Source organism: Drosophila sechellia, chromosome 2L, assembly GCF_004382195.2.
Source record: "Drosophila sechellia strain sech25 chromosome 2L, ASM438219v1, whole genome shotgun sequence".
NCBI classification, from domain to species: Eukaryota; Metazoa; Arthropoda; class Insecta; order Diptera; family Drosophilidae; genus Drosophila; species Drosophila sechellia.
In genome coordinates this window covers 7,978,341-8,003,978 of record NC_045949.1, presented here as the reverse complement: position 1 = coordinate 8,003,978, position 25,638 = coordinate 7,978,341, and the positions used below count along the sequence as shown (strand labels likewise).

General features: G+C 42.5%; 5 protein-coding genes across 7 annotated transcripts; 3 read left to right on the top strand and 2 right to left on the bottom strand.

Annotated features, from left to right (window-relative positions):
- Positions 1–213: 213 nt before the first annotated feature.
- On the top strand, positions 214–25,637 carry LOC6611621 (nascent polypeptide-associated complex subunit alpha, muscle-specific form). 2 transcript variants are annotated; one of them, XM_032722720.1, is made up of 7 exons: positions 214–599; positions 19,103–23,004; positions 23,065–23,179; positions 23,253–23,729; positions 23,792–24,210; positions 24,269–25,041; positions 25,110–25,637. In XM_032722720.1, the coding sequence occupies exons 1-7, from the start codon at positions 380–382 to the stop codon at positions 25,258–25,260; spliced, it is 6,057 nt and encodes a 2,018-aa protein (XP_032578611.1). In that variant the 5' UTR covers positions 214–379; the 3' UTR covers positions 25,261–25,637. The 2 variants fall into 2 exon arrangements, with proteins under 2 accessions (XP_032578611.1, XP_032578601.1); XM_032722710.1 differs by having other exon boundaries at positions 215–599; positions 24,266–25,041.
- Positions 1,171–10,978, bottom strand: LOC6611623. Of its 2 annotated transcripts, none has more exons than XM_002036123.2 (9): positions 10,450–10,977; positions 6,190–7,342; positions 5,868–6,085; positions 5,625–5,777; positions 4,834–4,963; positions 2,713–2,907; positions 2,022–2,433; positions 1,791–1,953; positions 1,171–1,726 (listed from the first exon to the last, which is right to left on the bottom strand). In XM_002036123.2, the coding sequence occupies exons 2-9, from the start codon at positions 7,292–7,294 to the stop codon at positions 1,259–1,261; spliced, it is 2,844 nt and encodes a 947-aa protein (XP_002036159.2). In that variant the 5' UTR covers positions 7,295–7,342; positions 10,450–10,977; the 3' UTR covers positions 1,171–1,258. The 2 variants fall into 2 exon arrangements, with proteins under 2 accessions (XP_002036159.2, XP_032578627.1); XM_032722736.1 differs by having other exon boundaries at positions 1,259–1,726; positions 10,914–10,978.
- Positions 11,579–12,367, bottom strand: LOC6611622. Its single transcript, XM_002036122.2, has 2 exons — positions 12,225–12,367; positions 11,579–12,168 (listed from the first exon to the last, which is right to left on the bottom strand). The coding sequence occupies exons 1-2, from the start codon at positions 12,261–12,263 to the stop codon at positions 11,614–11,616; spliced, it is 594 nt and encodes a 197-aa protein (XP_002036158.1). The 5' UTR covers positions 12,264–12,367; the 3' UTR covers positions 11,579–11,613.
- On the top strand, positions 14,656–15,739 carry LOC116801689. Its single transcript, XM_032722768.1, has 2 exons — positions 14,656–15,134; positions 15,192–15,739. Exons 1-2 carry the CDS (start codon positions 15,084–15,086, stop codon positions 15,714–15,716), a joined length of 576 nt encoding a protein of 191 aa, XP_032578659.1. The 5' UTR covers positions 14,656–15,083; the 3' UTR covers positions 15,717–15,739.
- On the top strand, positions 16,122–17,890 carry LOC116801692. Its single transcript, XM_032722773.1, is given in 3 exon segments — positions 16,122–16,171; positions 16,226–16,308; positions 16,310–17,890. Coding segments are annotated over 3 exon segments (423 nt in total). The 5' UTR covers positions 16,122–16,132; the 3' UTR covers positions 16,611–17,890.
- Position 25,638: the final 1 nt, after the last annotated feature.

The window sequence follows — 25,638 nt, the reverse complement described above, 5'->3', positions numbered from 1 at the left end:
ATATTTTGGCTATTTTTGCAGTTGTTTCGTGTTTTTAAAAATTAGTTAATGTAGTCAAGGAGATTTCAAACTTTTTCCCAGTTAAAACTAGCTCGGTATAGGGGGAATAAATATTTTTAAGCATATTTTGATTACCATCTTTCGCCTGTCCATTTCTAGATCCGCTGCATCCCTGGTCGAAAGCTTTCCATGGTAAATGGCCAAAGCGCGAAAAGAAGCAGAAATTTGCCTGCCTGGAAGTTTTCTCGGGTTTAATGCTTTAAATCCGTAGTGAGTGTCAATATCCTGTGATTAAAAATAATTCCTAAGGCAACTGTGCACTTGGCACACATCTTCATATCGAGTTAGCCCAATTTAAAGCTCCAGATCCGCCGCTAACATGTCGGAAAGATCGAAAGGTGACGTGTCCGCTCGCGTAAACAACAACGCAAACGCAAACCCGACGCGTGTCGTTAAAAATCCGCTTCTGAGCGCCTCCGTGACCGGCCTGAGCTTCGACGACTTCCCCAACAAGCCGCAGCTCCTGCCAGCCGCCCCGCCCGTGGTCCATGCCACGCCCCCAGCGGCGCCCGTCCTCATCGCTGGCATCTTGAATCGCGGTAAGTGGGTCACCCGTACGTTCGGGAATCTAACGCGGAGTGGGGGTCACCTGTTGCTCGGCTACTATAATGATAAGCTGATAAGGCAGGCACTTGACCTTCTAACCCTTTTCATAAACTGTGATTGACTTCAGCAGGGATTAAGTTATTATAAACTACGTTCAGTGTAAAGAGAAATGTGTCAGGTCAGCGCACTTGTTTAGTCTTAAACAAATATGTATACCTACTACTAGCTGAACAAATATATTTGTAGACATATTATAATAGTTTTCTTAAATTAGAAGTTTCTACTTGAGAGTGGAAACAATTGTTATTGTTAGTCATTATTGGTTCACCCAAAACATAAGACATTAGTTAAGTGAAATCTAAATGTAAATGTTTTTTGATAATGTTTCTTCTGATAAGCTGAAGATTAGGCACCTTTTTTGCAAGTTTGGCCGTCCATTTAATCATTTGAAATCACCGACATTGTTTACACTACTTTTTATAAGTTGCACTTCGTTTCAGTAGTTTACGCAGGGACAAACAATTGTATCCTAAATATGTGGATACATTTAGTAAAACGGTGGCATATTGTATATCAGATACTTCCATGGCATTTTATTAGACTTCTCCGAGTCCCAATAGGTTCTAACTTGGCACAGTAACATAACAACAATCTACTCCATGCTCCTAGTGGAGTGGGATCTATATGTAGGCAGCTCCAGCGTTGTCTTCCTCCGCCTGCAACACCATACAATGCTCCATATGAGGGCTGCGATAAGCAGGATCAGGAGAATCACTCCAAGGCAAATGGCTGCAATGGCGGCCTCGTTCAAATACACATCTCTGACATCGATGGTAAGGCTCCTTTGGTTTCCGGCCGCATCGAAAGCCATGAGTGATACCTTTGGTTCGCAGCAAGAGGCCATGTAGGTTGCCTTCAGGGGCTCTGTGCTACCAGCAGTATAATAGTTCCTATAGAAAAGACCCTCTGGCGGCGTGGCCTGCAAACGCATCATGCCCGACTGCCAGTCCTGAGCGGTTACATCTACAGTCCAAAAACGTTCACCACAATTCTGGGATTCGGGCGTCAGATAATCACAGCGGCTGCCAAACTCCCAGGATAGTGTAGGTCCAGTTGAGTCCTGCAAATTACATTTAAGCATTTCAATTATGCTTTAATAATCAGCTTATCAGCAGTTCATATACCTGAGCATCTATGCTGGTCACCACTTTAAGATTTACCGCCAGAGTAGATGTTTCGCGACCATAATTGGTGAAGGTAATCCGATCTGTTGTGCCCTGAGCAGTGCCAGTGGGCACCAGAACAGTCAGACGCACTGTGACTGTCCCCTGGGCGCGCAGACTTAATCTATAAAGATAGAAGTATGTAAAATGTATAATATGTAAACCAAAGACTTCGCTTTTAAGCGCTCCAACCTGGTAGGATTCAGTTGAACCAGGAAGCGCCGCTCGTCGGTGACTTGAATAGTGGAGTAAACAGTTTCCGTTTTCATGTTTGTGACCTCAAAGAGCAGCGTAGCTGTCTGACCAGCCATCACCAGCAGTTTAGATTCAATGCCCAACTCAATTTTTGTGCCACATCGCTGGAGGAGCATGGCATTAAGGGTGCTCCTCGGTTGTCCAGTACTGGGAGCCAAAAGCGTTTGGTTCAGATTCGGAGAACTTTGGATTTCCTGCTCCGAAAAGGTTTCGATTTCGTTCTTCGGGGAGTCCACATCTTCCTCCAGCTTTTCCGTGTCCTTTTCCTTATCGGGAAATTGAATTTTGGCCGACTTGGCCTTTGTTTGTCCGGTTTTGTAGTAGCTGTCGATGCGTTTGATGATGTCGCCTGTGAGGGAAATAGAAAATAAATTCAAATTCAATTGCGCACACGTGTTTTTCTTGCTCTATGGAAATGTATCGATGATGGCGTCAACGCTGACGATTCCATCCAAGGTTCAAGCGCGGTTATCAGTCGAGATTCGTATTCATTGGGGCAAACGAAACAGATCACGGGCCCTTATCTGTCGAAACCCAGTCTCAGAGCATTTAATTAGCTAACGGGGACTCAGTTCTGTGTGGCAATCAATACCGCCAGGTTGTTTGTCATTTTGTTACTATAACTTACCCAGAAACACATCCGCCTTTCTTTCGGCGCGCACAAAGACATTGTACTTCTCGAGCAGCTCGGGCTGTAACTTCAGTTTGAAAATCGACGCGCGTCGCAGCTTGTTTAGCGGTACGTAGGCATCAAGTTCTTGGTTATTTAACGTTTCCGTGACATTAACTCCGCCGAATTTGGCTAGTTTCTTCAAATTGATCTCTAAAAAGTAGAAAAGCACAAAAATAAACAGAAGTCTAACAGCTGTTGGCCATTCACAACGCAACGCGGACAGCTGTTACAGGTGTTTGCGCAGCGTTGCCAGACCACAGCATTGCGTACAACTTTTAATTAAAACATCATAGTTGTGCAATAAACATTCAATCTGTAAGCCATCAAACGTGTTTTTTATAGCCAAAATAAATATAATTAATGGACAAACATTAAATAAAGACATTTTGCGGTAATCTTTATCCATCTGCGAGTCCTTGGCAACCCTAACCCCGCAGCTGCGCCGTAGTTGTTGTGAAAGAAAAACACGTCTACAAAAATCCGCGAAAAAAACATTTGTTTTTCCTTGTAAAATTAGCAAATAACGTACGATTTTCGGCCGCTAAAGTGTTGACAGCTTGTCTAGATCAGTGCTGACGACTAAGCCATCCAGTGCAATAAATCACCAAAAACTGGTCGCATTCTAAATTTGCCCTTGACAGTGATGTGATTTGCCTAATTTTGTTGTTTAAAAACGTATGTATGTATGTTATTATAAGAAAAGACCACATTCACAAAAGCTGGGAAAGATATTTAACCATAAGAGGAAAAAACAGCTGCCTCAAATATTCAAAATGTTGACATCTTTCATATACCTCAAAGTATGATAATATTTATAAATTTATGATAAATACTGTGCAAAAGGGTTATTTTTGTTTGAGTTTTGAAGTATTCTTTTGAAAAGGTCACAATTCATTGGGAGTTGAGGCAGGCAGTGCAAAAAAACATCCCCAAAAAATTGATTTTTTTTTTTGTTCAGGGTGTACATGTGAAGTGCGTGCTTGTGTTGGTAACTTCCGGGTGATAACTTTGTTTATAATCGGCGGTTCCATAAGTTATAAAAAGATTGCAATACTTTCACTGGTTATTTTCAGTTTTGTGCGATAAGTCGCTGTTTTGACTACAAATGTTTCCGTCGTTTTTGAGTCATAATTATTTTCTGTCTGACCCCGTGCAATCTTCATTTTATTAGCTATACAATACAAAATCGGACTTTGTCCACTCGTTCGACGTGGCGTATGATTAATCTGGGGAACGCTTGTTATAATTGATCCATTCTTCCAACCATTCTACGTTTTAAGTTAGTTAACAATAACATTTTGTGCCGGACAGTTGCAAGTGCTCCATGATTAAATCGAATTAGATATATAATAAACATACTCACCTTAAAGGACGAAACACAGAAGGGACTAGAACACAAAGTGCTGATACAAAGTTAAGGTGAAGTTCGAAACAACATAATTTATCTGCACACGCAAAATATTCGATTTTAAATGGCTGAGTTGCATTAAATTGTTTTGGAATCAGCTGCTCGGCTAATTAGCTTATGACCATTAACGGTCACCATTTAAAATCGTTATCATTTGTGTGGCTTAGTGTTAAATAGGTTTGATTTTCATCGTTTTCGTTTTATTTGTGGACCCTTAAAAAGCTAAAACATTTATTACTTTATAACTGTAAAACAGTAAACATATATATTGAAATTTCCTTTGTACTACAGTTTAGTGTCAAGTGTGTGTTTGTTGAGCATTATTATTATACTAGCGTTTTGGTTAAGGAAAGCGTTGGGACATCGGCTATATACAAGGATCAGCATAGCTGACTTGGGATTAGAGAGCAGCGATTGGTCGGGTGTTAGTCAATGATCTTACGAGCTAAGGACATAAATTACACAGTAGTACAGTTGTCAATACATCTGGGAAGTTATTGGAAGCTTGTGCCATTATCAAGAGGATTAGACTTAGGATCTACGTAGGTTTGGCACACAGACTCCTACACATTTAAGTCGCTAAACACTAAAATACAACCCTGCGTTAGTAAGTGCTATAGAGCAAACGGAGTCGGTGCTTGGTAACTCGCTTTACGAGAATCACTAACCACCATTCGGCGTCTCCATCGTGGCCCGTCTCATATTCGCATCGATTCGCACATGGAGGCTGGACAGCGTCGTGTCAACCGGCAGATCCAACTCTTGACTGCCTTGATACGCGTCCGCTACTAGGGTGAGCTGAAAAGAACAATAAATGTCAAATGTGTTGGCCACATTAATCCGACTCGATGGATCATTATATAAGTTTGAATAAATACCAGGCTTGAAGGCACATTCTCAATTAAAACCCAGTAGATAATCTTATTAAAAGGCAGTTAAGATAATAGAATTAAAACACCATAAAAAGTACCCTTGCTTCTGGGTTTCCCAAAACCTTAAGCACAGGAAATTGAAATTATGCTAATTTCTTATTCCGCATTCCGCAGAATTTGAGTACAAAATACTCAAATTGCCATTTCGCTGTGTGGGTTAGTTTCGGCATTATTGTCTAGGCTTCCTTTCTACCAACAGATTTGCCCTTCACTTTTCTTTCCATAACCTAGTTTTGCAGTGGCCGCACAGCCACAAAAGATGCACCATCATCGACAACAAGTCGCGGGGTCTTGAGCACCACCTGTCGTTGTGCTGGCGCTGTCGCTGCCGCCTGGCCACTGGAGAGGTAATCCAAGTGGCTCCGTCTCAGTTGGCTGCTTGGGCAACAGTCGGCTGGATCTGGTTGCCACTTTCAGTTTCTCAACACTTAGGCCTTCCCCGCCGAATCTGGCTCTGGCCCGCACACTTTAATTACCCCAATTGCGGGTCGGGTTTGCTCGTTGCTATCATCGCGCTGATATCTCACCGTATTGCCAGCTATATGCTGTCCGTGCTCGGTGCTCACAATGTGGATGATCTCGCCACCGGATCGGATGGCCACCTCACCCAGAATGCCGCCCACTGCGTCCTCAGTTTCGTTTTCGCTGCCCGATCGCTCTCCGTACCACAAAAGGAATAACTACAAGAGAATCCCACAGATTATACAATGAGCATTTTAGATCGTTCATCGTGTTTGCTTAGAGCTTCTTCGCACTGTTGATCAACTCACCCGGATCCTCTTCTTCAGCAGAGTGATGGCCGCATCTTGGACCAGTTCCGTGTGCGGTGGGATGACTGCGGTCGAGATGAAAACAGCACTGTCGTAGGGAACCAGCTCGGCGGCATGCAAAACGCCCACAAACGAGTTGCCGCCCTCGTGCTCCTTGGTGCTATTCAAGCCAGCGATGAACTCCCGGGTGTTGTTGAAGCTGAAGGCAGAAGGAGCACCTAAATGAAAGGGAAATTGGTTTGAGTATTTTCTCATTAAAAATCATATCCATGCAAGAAAGATTGTTTGAAAGAGTGATAAATTCGTATACTTATAAACTTACCGGCAGCATTAAGTGTTACCAAAACAATCTTGATATCGATGTTCTTGTCCTGTAAAGCATCGATATAGAGACGCTTTGCCTGCTCCAAGGATGCGGACGAAGGATCCACAATCACAGCCAGGGGCATGCGAATGTACACATCCTTGATGTAGTTGCGCAGTTGATCCGCGGGCAACAATTCCGGCTTCAGGCCACCAGTCACTTGGATGTGCTTGGGCTGTTTTCTAGGACTGGGCGTTGTTGTGGTTGATGTGCTGGTCGTTGTTGTGGTCGAAGTAGTTGTCGTTGATGTTGTTGAACTGGTGGCTGGAGGACTGGGTGCTTGGGTGGTGGCCCAGGGGAAGCCGCCGAAACGAGCCCTTAGTATGGGCAAAGGTGCCTGTGTGGTGGTAGTGGTTGTTGTGGTCGTCTTAGCTTCTGCATGCTCGTCGTAGTAATCATCCTCGGAGGAGTACTCAAACGGTTTGGTTTTGTGCCGACTGGGCAGCTGTTGGACTTGAGCTTGGGGAATGGGCTCGTGTTGCTCAACTCGGTAGAACTGATCAGCTGGAGGTTGCTCATCCACCGACTTGGTGGCCTCCTCCTCGATGTAGTCGGTTGAAGTGTGCTCCTGATCTCGCTGGGGGAATCTCTCTGCCTTGGCCTGACGCACATATTCCGGTATCATGGTGGTGACCACTTTTGCTGTGGTGCTGGCCACCATCTCGTCCTCAGGCGCATCCTCGTAATAATAATCCCGCGCGGGTTTGTCCACCTTTGATACACGTTTCTGGGTTGAAGAGTCGTCCATCATTTCGGCGGATGAGTTTTCCCCGGAATACGGAGCCATGGTGTTCATTCTGCTCTCCATGGGCCTCATGGTGCTCATTTCCAGCTCCATGACCTGAGAACTTTCGGTTTGGTCCTCTTCCAAGCTATTGCGATGCTGCTCCATCTCCTTTTCTACCTCGGCGTCCAGTTGAGCAGGGTCGTAGATCTCATCGTTGCCTCCGAGGCTAGAGCCAATCATTTCGCCGCCATAGTCCTCATCCTCTCCAGAAACTCCGGGATTTAGTAGCAACGCTGCCAGGAGCACTCCCAGCCAGAGGTGCGTTCTCAAAATCATTTCGATTGATATATGATCTTAGCTATCCTCAGTTGTCAGCATAAAAGTCTGCAAAAAATGATGGAGCAAAGAAATATGTCAAAATACGATTTTGGAAAGCTTTTCGGAGTTCAATGATTGATTGATTGATTGATCGACTGACTTCTTTCGCTTACTTAATTGACTCAATTATTCATTATTATTTCGAGTTCACTTTTGCTGAGCCTTTATTTTTAGTTTTTCTATAGATTTTGTCCGTTTTTTTCGACTATTTGTCTTCTTTTCAACACTTTCGCAATGTGAAAAAGTGAAATGTTATGACTGCTCATTGTGATAATCATCTGGTTTGTTATTAAAATCATTTTAAATAATTATGGCTGACAAATCGAACATTTATAGCAAATTGGCGGTGCAGAGATTTGAGGAAATTTCCATTTAACTACGAAATTCTGGTGAATTTGTTGTTTTAAAATGTTTTTATAATTTGAAAGCTTTTGAATACGCAATGAACTGAGAGAAATGATATAGCCATGGAAATGCTGCGATCTCATAGCTAGAACAATCAGGAAATACTTTTCTAAAAATATTTTCTAATTGTACTAAATCCGATTTAAATTTAATCTGCTGCTAACCTTGATTAAATGTGATTTTATACTAGTTGAAATGGCTGTAATTGGTAGCTTAAGTTTGATACTTTTGATCTTAGCCATAAAAGCAACAAAAGTTATCCAATGTAACTTGGCTTAAATAAACATAAAAAAGATTTTGTAGAGCCTAAAATACTTTGCCAAAGTCATGTTCATGAGCATGCAATAAAATAAAAATAAGCCTTGATGCACGAACTTATTCAAACCACTTAAGGGCTGGTAAAGCAGTAGTATGTGATGAAAAGTTTGGCCAAAATCAACTAAAAGCCCAAGTAGCTCGTCGGAAAAAAACCGGGTAGGGTATTAAAAACATATATATACAGAGATATGGTCAAGGTTTTGTTAAACCTGCTGCAGGTGAGGAAAATTTGAAACACAGAAAGCGAAGACGACGTTGACAATAAAACAAATTTGCCATAAAAAAAATAAAACAAACGACTTCTCGTGGTTGTGTAAACTCACACATGTGAATCCATTTGTGAATCAAAAAAAAAATTAAATAAATGTTTAAACTTGATTAAAGCCGGAGGAACACGCTAACTTTGTGGCTTCAATTTGATCAATTTATAATATTTAATTAAGCAAATGCAATTAACACATTGGTTAAGGCAACATGCAAAACGTTTTTATGATATACGCTATTTTCCTTTGCACTCGCCGTTTGTTGTTTATACTTTTTGTTGCATTTTTGCAGCCGTTTCTTCTGCGACTTGTTTGAATAACAAATTGCCCACAAATCAATTTGAGTGATTGATTTCTTGGCTCTCGCCCCGTGATTTGCAGTGTAAAAACTCAGAAACGAGCAGTTGCCATTAATTAACAATATGCAAAGCCGCAAAAAAAAAGATTGAAACGAAAATACAAATAAATAAAGCAAAATGAAACGAAATGAAATATACATTCAAGTTTAAATCCAAAAGTATCGCATTGATGCGTAAAATGGAAATAAATTAAGTTAAAATATTCTGCGTTCGTTTTTCTTGTTTGGCAGGCCGCCCGAATCAACTCCAAATCGATTTGTACATTTTCGTGCGTTGCAAGGTCACCGAATTGGGGGTCAGCGGGGGATCATGGATCATGCAATTTAATAGCCAGAGCTTAGGCCTCTCTTGGGGTCTCGCGTTTTCTCTTTTTTTTGAAAACTTTGTCATGATAAATTCGTGAAAGACACGTTCGTCTGTCGTCTTCATGCTTGTTTATTATCGTTTTAAAATTTTAAAATCCATTGCACAATTCCCATTCATAAGACATCTTTGGCCAAATGCTGGGTGGCTTCTATTCATTACAGATTCTTAGCCTCAGCAGGTCACGTAATTCTTTGATAGATTGCCCTTTGGTTTGGGGGAACTCCTCAGTTCCGAGAAGTTAAAAGTTTTTGAGAAAAGAAAGTTGTCTTTGGGTATATAAAGTTCTAATTTACATTTCGGCAAATAAGCTTTTGATTATAAAACCAAATTAATGCAAGTTGATAAGATAAACGGCTGGAAATTCGATATAGAACCTTACTAGGAAGCACTTATCTTCAGATAAGCTTTGGTTAATTGCATAATTTAAAAATTCAAAACGAAACCAAATGCTTCTAACGTAAATATGATTACAACCCAAAAGCGATTAGAGTGGCCCAAAAACAACATTTCAATGGGATTCTTCGTGATCTATAGCCACTCTATTTTGTGATCGGGAAAAAGTGCTCGGATAAAGACCGAAAAACCGAAACCCACTTAGGCAGTTCATCAATCAGGCACAACAGGCGTCAGCAGCTGATTTGCTGCGGCTCATAAATGAAAAAAAAAAGCAACCAGCTCCAACCAAATGGTTCTATAAACAAATTAGAGAGGCGAGCTCGTTGTCGGTTTTTATTTATTTACATATTTCTTTTCATTGTTGTATTTTTGCTTTTGCAATTACGTGGAGTCAGTCGCCGAGATGTGATTAACAGACGCGTAAGCATTTATTTTCGCCATGATTTTTATATCACTCGGACGTTATTCTGCCGTTTTTATAGCTCCAACAAATTAATGAAAAATAATTGCGAAAATTATAAATTCAAATTGCGTTCCTAGCTACCCCTTTCCTACCCTTCTTTCCCTCTGACCAGCCCCTTCGTGTCAGCTGAATCGACTTGAAAATGCACTCTAATTGTGGCAGCTTTGCTCGGCGATCATCAGCGATGAATACTTGTGGTTGTGGATTGGAGAGGGGGTGGAGCATCGGGGAGACCAAACCCTTCAGCGAACCCACGCGCATTTATATTGTTTACTTTCCTGACATTGAAAAGCCAATTGATTTGTTGATTTTCAGAGCTTTGAAGGGTTCTGTTGGGCCTAGGAATAACAAAACTAATGGCATTCTGTTTGTAGAACTAAACGGCGGCGTGGGCGCATTTTTTTTCGCATTTTTTTCTGTGCCTAATTTCATGTGCTCCGAAACTCGGCTTACTATTTATTTCGCTACTTTGCATTTAGGTATTTCCTATGTGCTTCAATTTGCTTAAAATGTTTTAAATAAACCTGCTTTTTATTCACTTGCCTTTTGTGAAACTTCTTGTCGACGTGGTCTGCACTCAATTTAGCTTTCTAGCTTGTTTTTTTTTTTTTTTTTAATATTTATTATTAAATGTTTTGTGAATTTTCGAAATTCAAAACAAATAACTTAGGCAACAAACTTGTTTTCTCCTTGCTGTGCGCACGAAACAATCTCAATGAATTTTAATTACACCTTAAGCGGTACACTTTATTTATGAGTTTTGCCCACTTCTTTGCATTGTTTATTAACTTGCAGATTATGCAAATCACGACAACAACAAAAAGCACGAGCGCACAGATATTTCAGAAATATTCACTTGCTGCAGTATTTCACGCGCTCAGCAAATTGCAAGCGACCGAAACAAAAAATGTACAAAATTAAGAGCGTTCGATTTGCGGCCGTGTATTGGATTAACCCGTTTAAATATATTTCTCATGCGCGACTTGTAGTTGTAGCTTGTAGCTTACTGCGATTTTGGCAGCTGCCTTTGCTTTTTGCTGGCGATCGCGTCAACGTCTCAAATGAAACTGAAAGCAGAAACACAAGCTGCGACCAGCGGAGCAGTTCGCTGCTCATATTCACTCCAATCCACTCCACTCCAAACCGATCCGATCAGATCAGCTCGGCTCGGCTTGGTTGTCTGGGTTGGCATGGCTTGGCTTGGCTCTCTTTACTCGGCCGAGGCAGCAGGTATATAGATAGGGGTATGGGTATAGGTATACCCGATGCTATAGCTGGCTGTATGGCCACAGAGGTTGGAATCTAGAAGAGCGTGCCACTGATAAACCGAGGCAACGTGCTGGAGCAGCTGAGCTGATGCCACAATTGGATATGTTCATGACACGAATGTTTGGTGGCAGCGCCATGGAAATATCTTCGCTCGGATGGCAATTCTGTTCCCATGGTATCATCAACCTGTTATGCAATTACTGCGCTATATCATTCTCAACACTCGACATGCTGATAGCGCAGCTGAAATGCTTAGATCTTATCGTTGTAATATGTCAAAAGTAGTGGCTTGAATAAGTTGTCATACAAATAAACTAAGATTCTATAATACAAGTTTTGCTTAATTAATCAGCAATAAAGAGATAACACTTCTAACAAACACGCATGTTAATTAAAAATGAACTTCCAAACATAATCAATTTATTATAGAGAAATTATTTAGGCACATTGGTATTTATCCTTGAGCGCCAGGATACGAGAAGCTATCTCTTCAGTCATACTTCCCATACCACTGGCCCGATATTGCTCGAGAAGCCTAAACAGTTCCCCCCTAGCAGAGTTATCCGGGAATCGTACTACTCGCTCCATGTCGCCAGCAGCTTTGATCAGCTTTTTATGGAACTCAGTGAACACTTTGGAAATCATGTTCGATTGGAAGTGATTTAGAGGTCTGGTGAGCGCCTGCCTCTTGGAGGGTGATCCGACTAGAATTGGCTGTTCACCGTGTTCATTGAATCCTTGAACAAATGCCATCTTATCTTCCAAACGACTGGACGTAACTATGGTCTTTCCATGCTCGAGATAGTCCAGCATGGATTTCCTGTAATCTGCATATTCGGGATAGGGCACTAGGGCAGTGACCATTTCCTCCAACATTCTCTTCATCAGGATAACTGAGTCCTCCCACCAGTCTGCTTGAAACGCTCGAACGTGTTGGAAAAACTGGCATATAGCTACTGTATTCCGTTCCACAGGATCACTCCTGGCAAATGCCTAAGAAACAACAAGGATTACATCCTAAAAGTGAGTTTCCTCTTGGCCAAACTCACCAGCATCACTAGGAAAAATATGATCCGAGGAAATGACATTTTGCAAATCTTAGCAAGTGACTGCAATTCTTTTAATGCACTCTTCGGGTTTTATAGTAGTTTCCTTATCAGTTTTTAATTATAATTATACTTCTTATCTATAAAATACTTTGCACCAGTTTTATATTGACTTTAAAATAGAAAAAATAAGTAATTGCACTTCTTGGAACTGAAAGAATCATTTGCTTAAGATGTTCTTCATGCAGCCGATTAAGTTTTTTGACAAACAAACGCAATATTAGTAACTCATATGCCATTTTTGATGTTTGAGCTTAATAAGATATTAACTTTAGGCCTTATTGCGAAAGTTGTTGATCTTAACAGTAATGCAAAGAAAGTATATAACACAATAGGCGCTAACTTGATAGGAGTGCTTGCCTTCTTTGTTCACTAAAGATTAATATAATCAACTTTAAGTATATCTATGCTTAATGAGTCGCTGGAATGATTTAAAATATTTCTCTAGGAATCACAATGCCCTCGAACTAATCAAAGCAGAAACAAAGCGAATAACACTTTTTCAAGTTCAGAGTAATAAAACTTTGCAACTTTCTGGCAGAGTTCTTTGCATGTTGACCTTTTTTTTGGTTTGCAATCATTATGGCAAATAATAACCGCATTGGTAGCATGCAAAGTGAATATGTAATCGGCCTGGTGGTCGTCAAAAACTCATCCAAAACAGACCGGCGCTGAACTTGTGTAGGAAGTTCGACTACCCGACTGGCCGGCGCATTAAAATGGAGCGTGAAATGAATTTAATATGACAACTCCGACTGGCAGTCGCTGATAGCATCAATAAAATCATAATAAATACAAGCGCGTACATATATAGTGGGCCATTGAATACGTTCATTTAAATATTGTATGCGGAAACGTTGAGGCTTCCTCAATTTTTTAAGGTATTAAGGAAGGGTTTTGCCGGCTTTCTTTACCTGTGCCTTAGAAATTCCATAGAAATTAGTTTAGTGTGGGTTTGTCACTTAAGCAGTACCTGTAAGACTCCAGAATAAAATAATTCTTTTGGCTATGTGTAATGTGTGTGACACAAACAAGAATGGCTCAGTTGTAAAAACACATTTTATTGTTATTCCAGCAGAACCTTAGATTGTTCAGGAAAAAATATGTAAACACAACCACAACGTTTAAGCACAATGATTCCGCAGCTTTTTAGCTTGTATGACAAATTGTTGAGCATCTTCAGCTTGACATGACTTGTTTTCCATGCGAAATCGTGCCCATTATGACCTACGTGCCTATCTTGAAAAACTCCCAATACTAAGGTCTTTGGCAGAAACCATTGAACCACTTTGTATTGCGGTTTGAATAGCAACACTTCGCTGAAATATTAAGTACTAATTGTGTGGTTCCAGCGAGGAGACATGGGCATGTGGTCAAAGCTCTCATTTGGTAAGAGTTTTATTTAAAATATAAATATATCATATACAACAGTTGACTTATTTGTAAGCCTACTATATTTTCATTAGCTAAAGATCTGGATAATCGCAACCAGGGTATAAAAGAGTCGATGGCAAGGAGATAACTTCGCACATTTTGAAAGCAAATTTATTGCATCCAGAATTTATGCAGCTCACGCAATTTTCACTTTGCGAATATTACGCTGTTGTCGTGCTTTCGTTAATAATTATGCAATCAATTTTTGTTGCTCGCCTTCTGCGGCGGCAGTTGCTCCTGCTTTCGGGCATTGCTTCAATTAACAACTTTGCGGCAACGAACGCAAAAGAAAAACCCTTTCAATAAAACAAATTAAATATTTGGCAATCGTTTTGTGTCGATTTTTTTGATTATCGTTCCATTTGCCGCTTGCTCGCTCGATCGGCCTGTGATTTTGTTTGTGGCTCCCATATGGATGCCGAGGCTGGTTCAATTTTTGATGAATATATAAACACGTACGCATGTCCCAAGAGTGTTAATCAAAAATTACCAACTTGTTTTCGCGGTGGCAGCCAAACGAGCCCCTCGAGAAGAACGAGAAGAACTGGTGCAAGGCGGTGTCAGCTTTTTGTTAATAATTAGCTAATGTGCCTGATGTCACAGTGTCTTATCGAATACACTAATATCCTTAATCCTTTCGGTGTTATTTCACTTTCACAATATTCACTCGATTCACTTGGGCACCTGTGGAGCACTGCACGACTGTCGATCGACTAAAACAAACTCCTCTAATTACTGACCTTTTTGTACTTGTCGCACACGTATATTTTGTATGCTTTTGTGGCTCATAAATTGTTTAAATATTGAACAATTGGCTGCAAATGGATGTATGTAGCTAAGCGGGGAAACGGATTGGCACACCCCATCGATAAGATATATAGAGTCATAGGAATCCGCTATCGGAATAACCCGGAGGAAGCGAGATTGTGGCAGATGCGTCACGGGTCAGTGGGTGTGGCGGCATTGGGTGGCTGACACAATTAGCATACCCCTACTACGAAGGGTTTACTCATGTGCTCGGGGGAAAAAAACCCGAAAATACCTTCGAAAATATGCGAGTCCCATATCACCTTTTTCACCTGAACTTGCTGCTACCTGAGTTTGTTGCCTAAGTCTTTCGTTAGTCCGTCCTGAAATAATGCACTTTCCGTGAAACGGGTACAACGATTTTAGTGCATGTTTAGAGTATAATCCTGTGCCGATTTTCCACTGCAGAAAAAAAAAACAGTTCGAACTATATATAAAAGGTTCTTTGTTTGCTAGACGTCGAGATTATCTGAGCTACTTTATAGAAGTCAGCAGCAACGATAATCGCAACAGAATTCTATAAATCTGCGTGTTTGCGTCGGAAAAGTGCAGTTCTGTAAAATGATTAAGGAAATGTACTTCAATCTCGTCATTGCTTGGCTGGCTGTACTGGTACGATACATAGGAACAAATTCGAAAAGAAATTATTAAACTTTCTATTGACCGCAGTTACCAGCGAACAGTTATCCACTGGAGCCAAATGCGAAAAATGCATGCGAATTTATCAGAAATGTTGCCCGATTTCCTCACGATGAGAATGCTTGGTGGGAAAAGAGTAAAATTTTGGCCAACTCTATATTGGATAATAAAATGTATTATAAAAGATCATATCGTTCCTGTAACCAATATGTTGCTTCCCTACAAAATCTAAAAAATCGTGGAAATGAATTAAGTGCATCCAGTCCTTGGGCACAAATAGTTGAATATCTTAACGCATCCTCACAGGAATATGAAGGTGGTCCGTGTAGTGAAGAGGAACCCTACAGTTATATATACTCAAGTAACATTAAAAACATGAAAAACGATATACGCGAATTGAGTCAAAGTTTAAAAGATCAGATCGAATATCATAGTTTGGTGGCACAAATTAATACGAATGCTGATACGGTTATAAATACATTATCTGGTTTCTCTATTCCGATGCTGAAGTATTTAACACGATTTCCTTTGGCAAAGTGTACTCTACCCAATTGAAGAAATCCCATTTAAAAGAAATCCAAGAGAATAAATTGACATATATAATATTGGATGCAAATGGTTTTTTGTATTAAATTTCGTTAGGATTGTAATGCATAATATTGCAAGGGATCTAGGCAGTGGGTTATTGACACCAAATTTGTAAGCATAAAATGGGAATGCCTTATGGAATTCCTTTGAAAAAATGGGAGTCCCCATATCTCATTTGATGATACCTGAGTTTGTCTGTTCTTTGAACCACCATAACACACTTCCACTAAAGGGTAACGTAAATTTGTCGAGAGTTGAGCCTATTGCTCAGAAAAATCAGCAGGTAGTTAAGGATAGGTTTTTAAAGAACCAATTCCTTTAAAGTGCTATAAAAGGAGCTCCGTTTTTTCTTGAACAATCAGTCTTTTTAAAGCAAGCGTAATATGCGTTTATCTGTAATAATTCTATCACTCACTTTATTGGTAAGAATTTGGTAGTAAAAGTAACCATTAGGCTTATTACATGTGCTATCTTAGAGTTTCTCCAGCGGATTTCCCCTGGAACAGGGAAATGTTTGCGAACTTTTGGAGCATGTTGATACCGACGATTCGTGGTCAAATACTCGACTCCCAAGTCGAGTTTCTTCAAAACTGTCTGGATTGCGCCAACAGTGTAACTTCCCCAAAAGAACAAATGCAGTACGTTGTTGAATTCATCGACTACCATGAAATGCATTCCAAAAATAAACCTACACGCACAAATACTTATTTTGGAAAAAACATGATACATTTATTCAAGAAAACTGTCGAAAAACTTACGCAGCTGAGCAGAAAACTAATTAAAGTGTCGGAAAAAATTGATGAGAGACTGGGCAAAACAATTGACAAAAGTAAGAAATTACTTTTTGGCCAAGAAACATGAAGGTTTTATAAAACTGAGCAATGCTTTTCTTTATAACAATTACTAAATGAGCTGATAGTGCTTGCTACATATACAAAACCATAAATAATTTCTTTGTTTACTAGAAATTATATTTTCTTGGATTATTAATAAAATCAGAGATAATGAAACAGACTGAAACGACTATAGCTCCCCTGATTCTTCTTTAGCAATATTACCGAGCTACAAGACGTTTCCAATATTTGTTGGAAAAGTTTTTGGGATAGAGTATTGAAAGTCGTGCCCGGTTTATTTATACCATTTAGCCGCTGGCAGCCGCAGACTGGCCGTCGTCTCGAGGAGCTTCTTCAGCATCATTTCCAAAGAGCACGCACTTTATTGAGATTTATTTTGATTTCTTATTTTTTTCGTGTGTGTGCTGTTTTTTTGTTTATTTATTTATTTGGCCCGGGGGTTCAATGCCAAACATTTTTGCCATCCTTTGTTTTCTCAGTTGTTTTTCGGATCGCGTTTTTGGCATGCGACCTGCACGAGCCTTTTGGCCAGCGTTTAAATTCCCAAATTGATGGCAATCTTTTTTTTTGGGGCATTGTTGTGGCCCGAATACATATTATGTGCTGCTCGGGTATCCTGCAAATGATTTCATCGTGCTTGACGTGCTCATGTGGGCCTTAATTGTTTTATTTGAGTGCCATTATGTGCAGGCAGCACTTGGGACAGCCAGACGGAGCTGGAGCTGGAGCTGAAGATCTTTCAGATGCTGCTTCTTTCGAGTGGCCGAAAGTGACCGAAATCTGGTTATGATGTCATGCTCCTAAGTAAGGTATAAAATTCTTCCACATTTTGATGTGTGCGTGTTTCTTTGTTTTTTGTGTAGGGTCACAATTTGAATGAATTATGCTGTTCTACTTTTTTTGCACCTTTGCGGTTAGACGAACGCGAGCGTCTTTATTTATTTTAACACATTTGTCGTAATGCGTCATTGTCATTGCGGGCATTTGTAAATATTAAAACAAAAACCACCTCAAACTGAAAACTGGAAATTTTTCGTTGTTATTTAATATTTTCCGAGCCCCACCTCGGCCAGTTGCTATAGCTAATCTTTGCCTAGCCGTTACAAATGACGACCCTAAAAGTGACAACCCAAAGTCGACAATGTCAAGTGCCTCAAAGTGGCGAAAATATACGGCAAAAAATAGTTTTGCGCGTAATTTAAGCGGTTTTACTTGACATTTATTGGAAAAATGGCAAAATAAATCATATTTTTCAAACCAGCAATTGAAGCCACAAGTATACATTAATTATTTGCTATCAATCAAATTATTTAGCTCTCAAAAAGACTGCATATTTATAACATGCAAACAAATATATGTATCTTATATAATAAACAATAAATTAAATTAAACTCTTACCATATTTCCGTCGAAATATTATTACAATCATTACAATTATTACCTTTATCAATTACAATATTAGCATATTTATGGGCAGCAATTTACTGCCTTAATAACTTATCCATGAAAGTGATTAATAGACTGGATTGCACACTATCGTAGTGAATAAAAAGTACTCACACTGATATGCATATGGAACCTGACCATTACGGACGCGCATCTGTACGTGGACTTCAGACCAGGTGGACTAGCTTAGAAGCAAGCCCGTTTGATCCAAAGATCGCATTTAGAATCCCATAATTTGCCATAATCATAATTCTAAATCATTGGCCTGGCTTTGGAATCTGGTTATGCAGCTGCGACAAGAATTCCAAACTCGCTTTCGAGCATGTGAACAATGCAGTTCTTAAAATAGTCTCCACTCCGCTCGAGGTGTGAAAACCTTTTGGCCAGCGAATACGCCTCGGATCCAATCACGTTTCAAGATCGAGGTGAATTCTTTGACGTATTCGCTGGCCAAATGACACGTTCGCCATGTTTTGCGGCCAAGTGCTTTCATTTCGCATTTCACATTCATCGGGAACTTCGCGGCGCTTCTTCTACAAATGCCATGGCATTTATACTGCGGCTAATGTCAAGATTTGGCTTTTTATGACACCCCCCACTATGCAGCGCAGCAAAAAACCCGATTCGGATTTAGAGTGTGGATTAAGTTCGCTAAAAAAACGTTAACTGACCTGTTTGTTTACCAGTTCCCCACATGGCTGCTGTCGTTTATTATGGGTTAATCAAACGGTGGAACCATTAAAACTATATCTAGCCAAATTGAAGGCGGAAAACATTTGAGAGCAATCAGTCGGTGCAATTGCACTCAATCTACATCTCCAAGTCCAGTTCCACCTTCGATTCCAAGTGCGAATTTATGAAACCCGTTTATGGCGATTCCGTTTTGAATTCTGCCAATATTAATTGGCATTCATTACAACCCATAACTTCTTGACGAGCATACGTTTCTTGTTTGTGGGGAATTGGCCACTTCCAAATAATAACTTCCTATAATCCCAACTACAAACAATTAGGCATCATACTGACCAATGCGTTTTTTTGTCTACATTTCAGAACCGAAATCATTGGTCACCGTCGGTCAGCCATCGAGCATTGACGAAGCGCTCGACGAGATTAACTTGAATACCAGCAGTGAGGATTCCGTTGGCGCAGGTGGATCAAGTCAATATCCAGGCGCAGGCGATCAAAACGCCAATCCTCTGTTGGAACCACCAACGGAAGCTGGAAGCGATTCGTTGCTGAGTCAGGCAGCCTCCTCCTTTACTGCCCTGCCTGCGGTGGCCTCCAATGTGTTTTCCACCTTCTCGAAGCGGATCTACGCCGGCAGCAGGGAGACCTCGGAAGAGCCCAAACTAGACATACAGCCCTCTTACATTCAGCAGGCCAGCTACGTTCAGCCAGTAGCTCCAGTGCCAGCTCCATTTTATGCAGCTCCACCAGCGGCCGCAAATGAAGTGGTCGCCCCCGAACCACCCAAGTTCTACGCACCTACTGAGGTTCCGCCACCGAACGTAGGAGTCCATGCACCGCCGCCTACATCGGGAAATCCAAACACATACCGATTCACCGCCAGGAAGAAGCTATACGCTCCCATTCCTGGATTCTCCGAGCAGTCCGGACAACCTGCACAGGCACAGTTTCCTCAGGCTCCCCAAGCGGCTCCATCATTCCAAACGCCACCATATCCACCACAACCAACATACGCAGCCAATCCTGCTCCCTTTGACATATCAGCGCAGCCAGCTCCAATTCCCGCAGAGGAACGCAAATCCGGTGGAGGACTCTTCTCTTTGACCAATCTCGTGCCTACAGGAGTCCTTCAAAATATCACAGGACTTGTTCAATCAGCCACTGGGCGAAGCAGTGAACCAGAAAACACAAATGTCCAGCAAACAGGAGGCTACCTAGACATTACAACAGCAACAGCACCAGCTCCATCGACGAACTTATTTGGTGGACCAAATTCAACCCTTCCGCCGGGAGGTAATTATTTCGTTCCGGGAGCACCTACATCTTTACCCTCAACAGAGGTAGTAGTTCCACCTTCGGTCGGAAACTTTTTCGCGCCGCCAGCTCCATTGCCTGTAGCACAAGCAGCTGCTCCACCAGCTGTAGGAGCCTTCTTCACATCTGCTGTTCCAAGTGTTACGCCTTCATTTTTTACTCCAGGATCAGTTCTACCTGTTGCACCGCAGCCTGTTCAGTCATCAACTGTTAACCAATCTGCATTGCCACCAAGCCATCCTCCGGCCGCATCTGCAGTAGGAGAACTCTTTGTTCCTGCACCAACGACAATCGCCCAAGGAATTCCACCGGCAGTTCCATTTGTTGACACACAAGCTGTTCCAACAATACCTTTAACAGTACCACCAGGCAATCCTCCTCCAACATCGGCACTAGGAGGATTCTTTACCACAGGTGAAGTTGCACCTGTTGTTGGGCCATTTGCAACACAAGCGACACCAGCAACACAATCTGCAGGATTCTTTAATCCAGGAGAAGTTCGTCCTAATGTCCCATTAACCGAACCAGTTCCAAACATACCGATTACATCATCAGGTGGGCCACCTACAGGAGTATTTCCACCAGCAGCCGCTCAGCCTGGTGTCCCAACTCCTTCAAATCCGAATCCCTTGCCAGGAGCAGCTGCACCACCGCCAGCCGCTGGGCAAGCTTCATATCGTCTCCAGAAGGGAACTCGTCTTTACAAGAGTCCATTGACGCCTCAGGAAACCGCAACATATTCGGGATTCGCCGCTCCTCTGCCCCCCACATCTGTAACTCCAGCAATTTTTAATCCATTCGGAGCATCTGCACCAGGATCATTAGGGCATCTAGAGGGTCAATCCAGCCAAGGAGTTCCTTTCTTTACGCCGTCAGTGCACAATCCAACAGGACAAGTAGCAGGTCCATCTGTTGCTGTTCCACAAGCAGCACCTATTGCCCCTCCACCAGCGACCTCAAATACAAGTGTTGCTCCTCCGCTAACAGCATCTGTAGCCAATCCTCCTCCAACAGCTGGCTTTGCCAGTGTACCCCTCTTCGCTGCAGCAACAATATCCTCAACGGCTATTCCTTTCTTCAATCCTCAACCAACAGGAGCGGAAGCAACAACTGGTTTGAGCCAACAAGAAAACGCAGCTGAACCATCGACAACTTTGGAAGGTCTAGTGCAAGGACCTACTCCAACACCCTCAGCAAGTCAATTCTTTGATACGCCTTTACCAACAGGAACCCAGCCGGAGAACCCAGTAGCAAGTGTTTCCTCGGGAAGAGAAAATCTTGTACAGGCGCCAACATCGAACCAAGGAATTCCATTCTTTGCTCCACCGCCTCTAGTGACTTCGGGAACGAATATTTTTACACCACCACTTCAGCAGGAGTTGATAGCACCAGCAGAGGACTCCAAACGATCCGAGATTCAAGAAGAGTTCTTATCAGCACCACCACAAGAATCAAATCTATCAACCGAACTTGGAGAAGATACACACACTGGTCCTCCTGTAATCGAACCCGTTCTGGAAGAAACCCCAGCAAGTAGCTCGGAATCGAGTGTTCCACTATTTCCGCCCGCAAGTAAGGTAGATCAAGGAGATATAGTCTACCGAGAACCATCTGCGCCGGTGGAGCAAGAGATTCCATTGTTCGTGCCAGTGCCAGCTTTGCCGGGACAAAGTCAGGGCATACCACTGTATCCACCACCATCAACTGGTTCCACCAGTGCCAGCTCGATTTTTGCTGCGCCACCAGTGGCTTCAAGTGCTCCATTTTTTGTTCCTGTTCCTGGTCCTCCGTCGGTTTCATCGTTATTTTCCCCCGCTCAATTGGATTCTACTTCTTTGTTATTTGCTCCGCCACCAGCATCTGCAAATACAACAATACTAACACCGGCTCCGGATACGACTTCTACGTTGTTTGCTTCCACACCAACAACAACAGCATCCATACCAGATATAGTTCCAACTACATCGGCTGAACTGGTTGACGCTCCTCCTGGCTTCCAGGGATCATCAGACGACACCGTAACCAATCTATTTCAGGGAAACTCTGAAACCCAAACAGTTTTTAGTCCATTTGCACAAACTAAGGCTACACCTTTGGTGCAGGAAACAAAACCCGAATTGGTTCCACCTCCAATTGGATTCTTTGCGCCGAAAAGCGAATCCGAAGTTCTTAGCCAGCCACCACTTGCTCCCTCGCCGCTGCTAAGCTTCTTCAGCACAGCACCAGAAACCACAACATCCACCGACTTCAATTTCTTCGGAAGTCCAGCACCCGGCAGCGTGTTTCCTGATTTGCCAGTTCAGCAGGGAATCGCACCGCCACCATTGGCACTTGAGTCACCGCCACAGAATAGTGTGTCCAATATAGCCACATCTGCTATAGGATTCGATTTGTTAAACCAGACCCAGCAAGCTTCAAGTTTAGTCGAAAACTCTAATCAAAATTCAAGTGTCAACACTTTCGACGGCTATTTTGGTGGTCCTAGTGCCTCTGCGCCACCAACATTCGCACCCGAGACAACTACTGAACCTGTTGCTCCAGCTATAAACTGCGATCCCGTCAATTTCTTCGATCAGGTTCCTCAAACCCAGTCGCAAATCCAGCAAGCTAACGAGGATCAGCGCATTCAGAACTTCTTCAACAATCCACCGTTACAGGATCAACCCGCTGTACCAGGTGAACTCAAATACGACATTGTCCACAGCGGAGTGGCTGTAAAGCAGCTGCAAGAGCGTTCACAGACACCCGTTTCAAATCTTGTCGAGCCGCCTTCGTCCGCCTGTTCGGAGTTCTCGACCCTTGCTCTAGCACCAACACAAACCGATCGCCCATCGGGCGACGATCTATTCCAGCAGCATCTGGGCGAATTGCCCGAGGAGATCCTCAGAGAGCTCAGAATGGCAAGTGCCAGCAGCGAGAAGGGCCAGGTGGCGACGCCTCCCGTGGCTATAGTACGTTGAAAAGTACCTGAATATTGTTTTTATTATACTAATTAACAATTTTTCGTTTAGCCTTACTCACCAGTGGTGGCCCATTGGTTCTACAAGCGCAGCGTGGACACAAAGTTCATCTGGACACCATTCAGTCACTATGATTCGGCCTTGTTGGAAACCAGTCTAAACCTTGGTAAGCACATTCTTTTAGTTAGCTACTGAAACTTTTCAAGCAAAATCATCTTATGACTAAATCATAATTGCAGACGATTCCACATTGATTATTCCCGTTGAGGGTGGCCGCTACGATGTAAACATCAAGGAACGTACCAAGACTCCCGTTTACTGGGAGGGAAAGGCCATCGAAGTGCGACGCTGCTCCTGGTTCTACAAGGGAGTTGACTCCAAGTACGTTCCCTACACCGAGGACACGGCTGCACTACTTGAAGCGGAATATAAGCGATCTGCGGAGACTGGTGAATGGCATCAGAAGATCATGCTGGCCAATGGCGAACAGGTGGTCTTCCACGGACCTACAGTCATCGTCCACTTCCTGCCGCAACAGAATGCAGACACTTGGGGAGCCAGCACACAGGGTTCCATGCGTCCGAGAGTTGTCAAGAGGGACTTGGAAGATTTCACCATCGAGCAAGGCGAATCGCAGCGAGTCGATCACCTGCTTTTCATGGTGCATGGCATTGGCTCAGCCTGCGATTTGAAAATGCGTTCCGTGGAGGAAGTGGGTAAGTTATATACATGAGTCTCTTAGATTTCTGGCAAATAACAAATTTTTAATCATTCTTAGTGGATGACTTCCGGGTTATTGCCCAGCAACTAGTTCAGTCGCACTACAAAAACTCAACAGATATGGGCCTGGTGGGTCGCGTTGAAGTTTTGCCCATTTCGTGGCACGGACACCTGCACTCCGAGGAGTTAGGCATCGACGAAAAGCTGAAGTCAATCACTTTGGAGTCTATTCCTCGCCTGCGAAACTTCACCAATGACACGCTGCTCGACGTGCTGTTCTACACCAGTCCGAAATACTGTCAAAAGATCATGAACACAGTGGCAGATGCGCTTAACGATGTCTACCTGAAGTACCGAATGCGACACCCGGAATTCAATGGGGGAGTGTCGCTGGCAGGTCACAGTCTCGGCTCCCTAATCCTATTCGATTTACTGTGCCATCAGGAACCGCTCAAAGAAAGCGAGGAAGAGAATAAAGTGAGTAAAATTTTAGCGGTCAATAAACAATTTTCAAAGCATTTTATCTATTAAGGAGAATCCCGACCAACTTCCGCAAAAGCAATCGAGCCAAAAGGTACAGCTTCCAACCAGCGATCTTTTGCCGAAACAAGTCAGCTATGCGATGGGTCCGGAGGGCACAGGACAGCCTGTGATTACATATACACAGCTGATATTCCACCCCAAGAAATTCTTTGCTCTGGGCTCACCCATCGGAATGTTTGTAACTATCAGGGGGATCGATAAGCTTGGCCTCGACTTCCACCTGCCGACGTGTCCGGGTTTCTACAACATATTCCATCCCTTCGATCCGGTAGCCTATCGGATCGAGGCGCTTGTCAATCCAGACATGAACGGCATTCGACCGGTGTTGATTCCCCATCACAAGGGACGAAAACGGATGCACCTGGAACTGAAGGAGACGATGACACGTGTGGGTGCGGACATCAAGCAGCGATTTATGGACACCTTCAAGACCACGCTGGACAGCGTAAACTTTTTGACCACGGTGACGAAGGTTAAAAAGGAAGCGGAGGAGTCGCTGGAGAAGGAGACAAGCCAGACTTCATCGCAAGCTTTTCAAAAGCAAAACGAGGATCAGGACGAGAGTTCAATTGCCAGCTCGTCTTGCAAACTACGAAATCGAACCGATTCCAATTCGACGACGGCTTCCGACCCTGAGTTTATAGAACTTGATTTCCCACTGGGTAAGCTGAACGACTCAAAACGTGTGGACTACGTGCTTCAGGAAGCTCCACTAGAATTCATCAACGAATATATTTTCGCCTTGAGTAGCCATGTGTGCTACTGGTAAGTTATCTCCTAGATTTACTCAGTAAATATAGAGTTACTTACCAATTATTGCTTCTCAAACGCAGGGGCTCCGAAGATACGATTCTTTTCGTGATGAAGGAGATTTACGCCAGCCTGGGAATCAGCACAGACAGCCAGGTGCCGCAGTCCTCAATGACCATCGAGCGGCCCGTCTCGCATGAGAGCAGTGTTAGCCACTCGCTGTTGCCGATGTGAGTCCACAAAACCACACGAGAGCTCTGTTGGATCCAACGATCCCACGTACCGTATACACCATAACTATATATAAATTTAGTACCAATTTATTTAGATATGTTATTTGTTAGCCGAATCATACAAAGAATTTTCCATATGTGCAACTCTAACATAGTTAAAGGTATTATCCAAATAAGAAGTCTTTATCGTTTGAGTGACTAATCCGTAGCAAGTTCTCGAGCTTTACAAAATTACCTATGTATTGATCGGATTGGAAACGAGGAGACCTATTTGTTATTTTTGTAATATCGCCTGTGTAACAATTAACTTTGTAACATTATGTTAAACAAAGTGTATGTCTAACAAATTTTAAAATAAATAACTACCATTGTTTTCAAG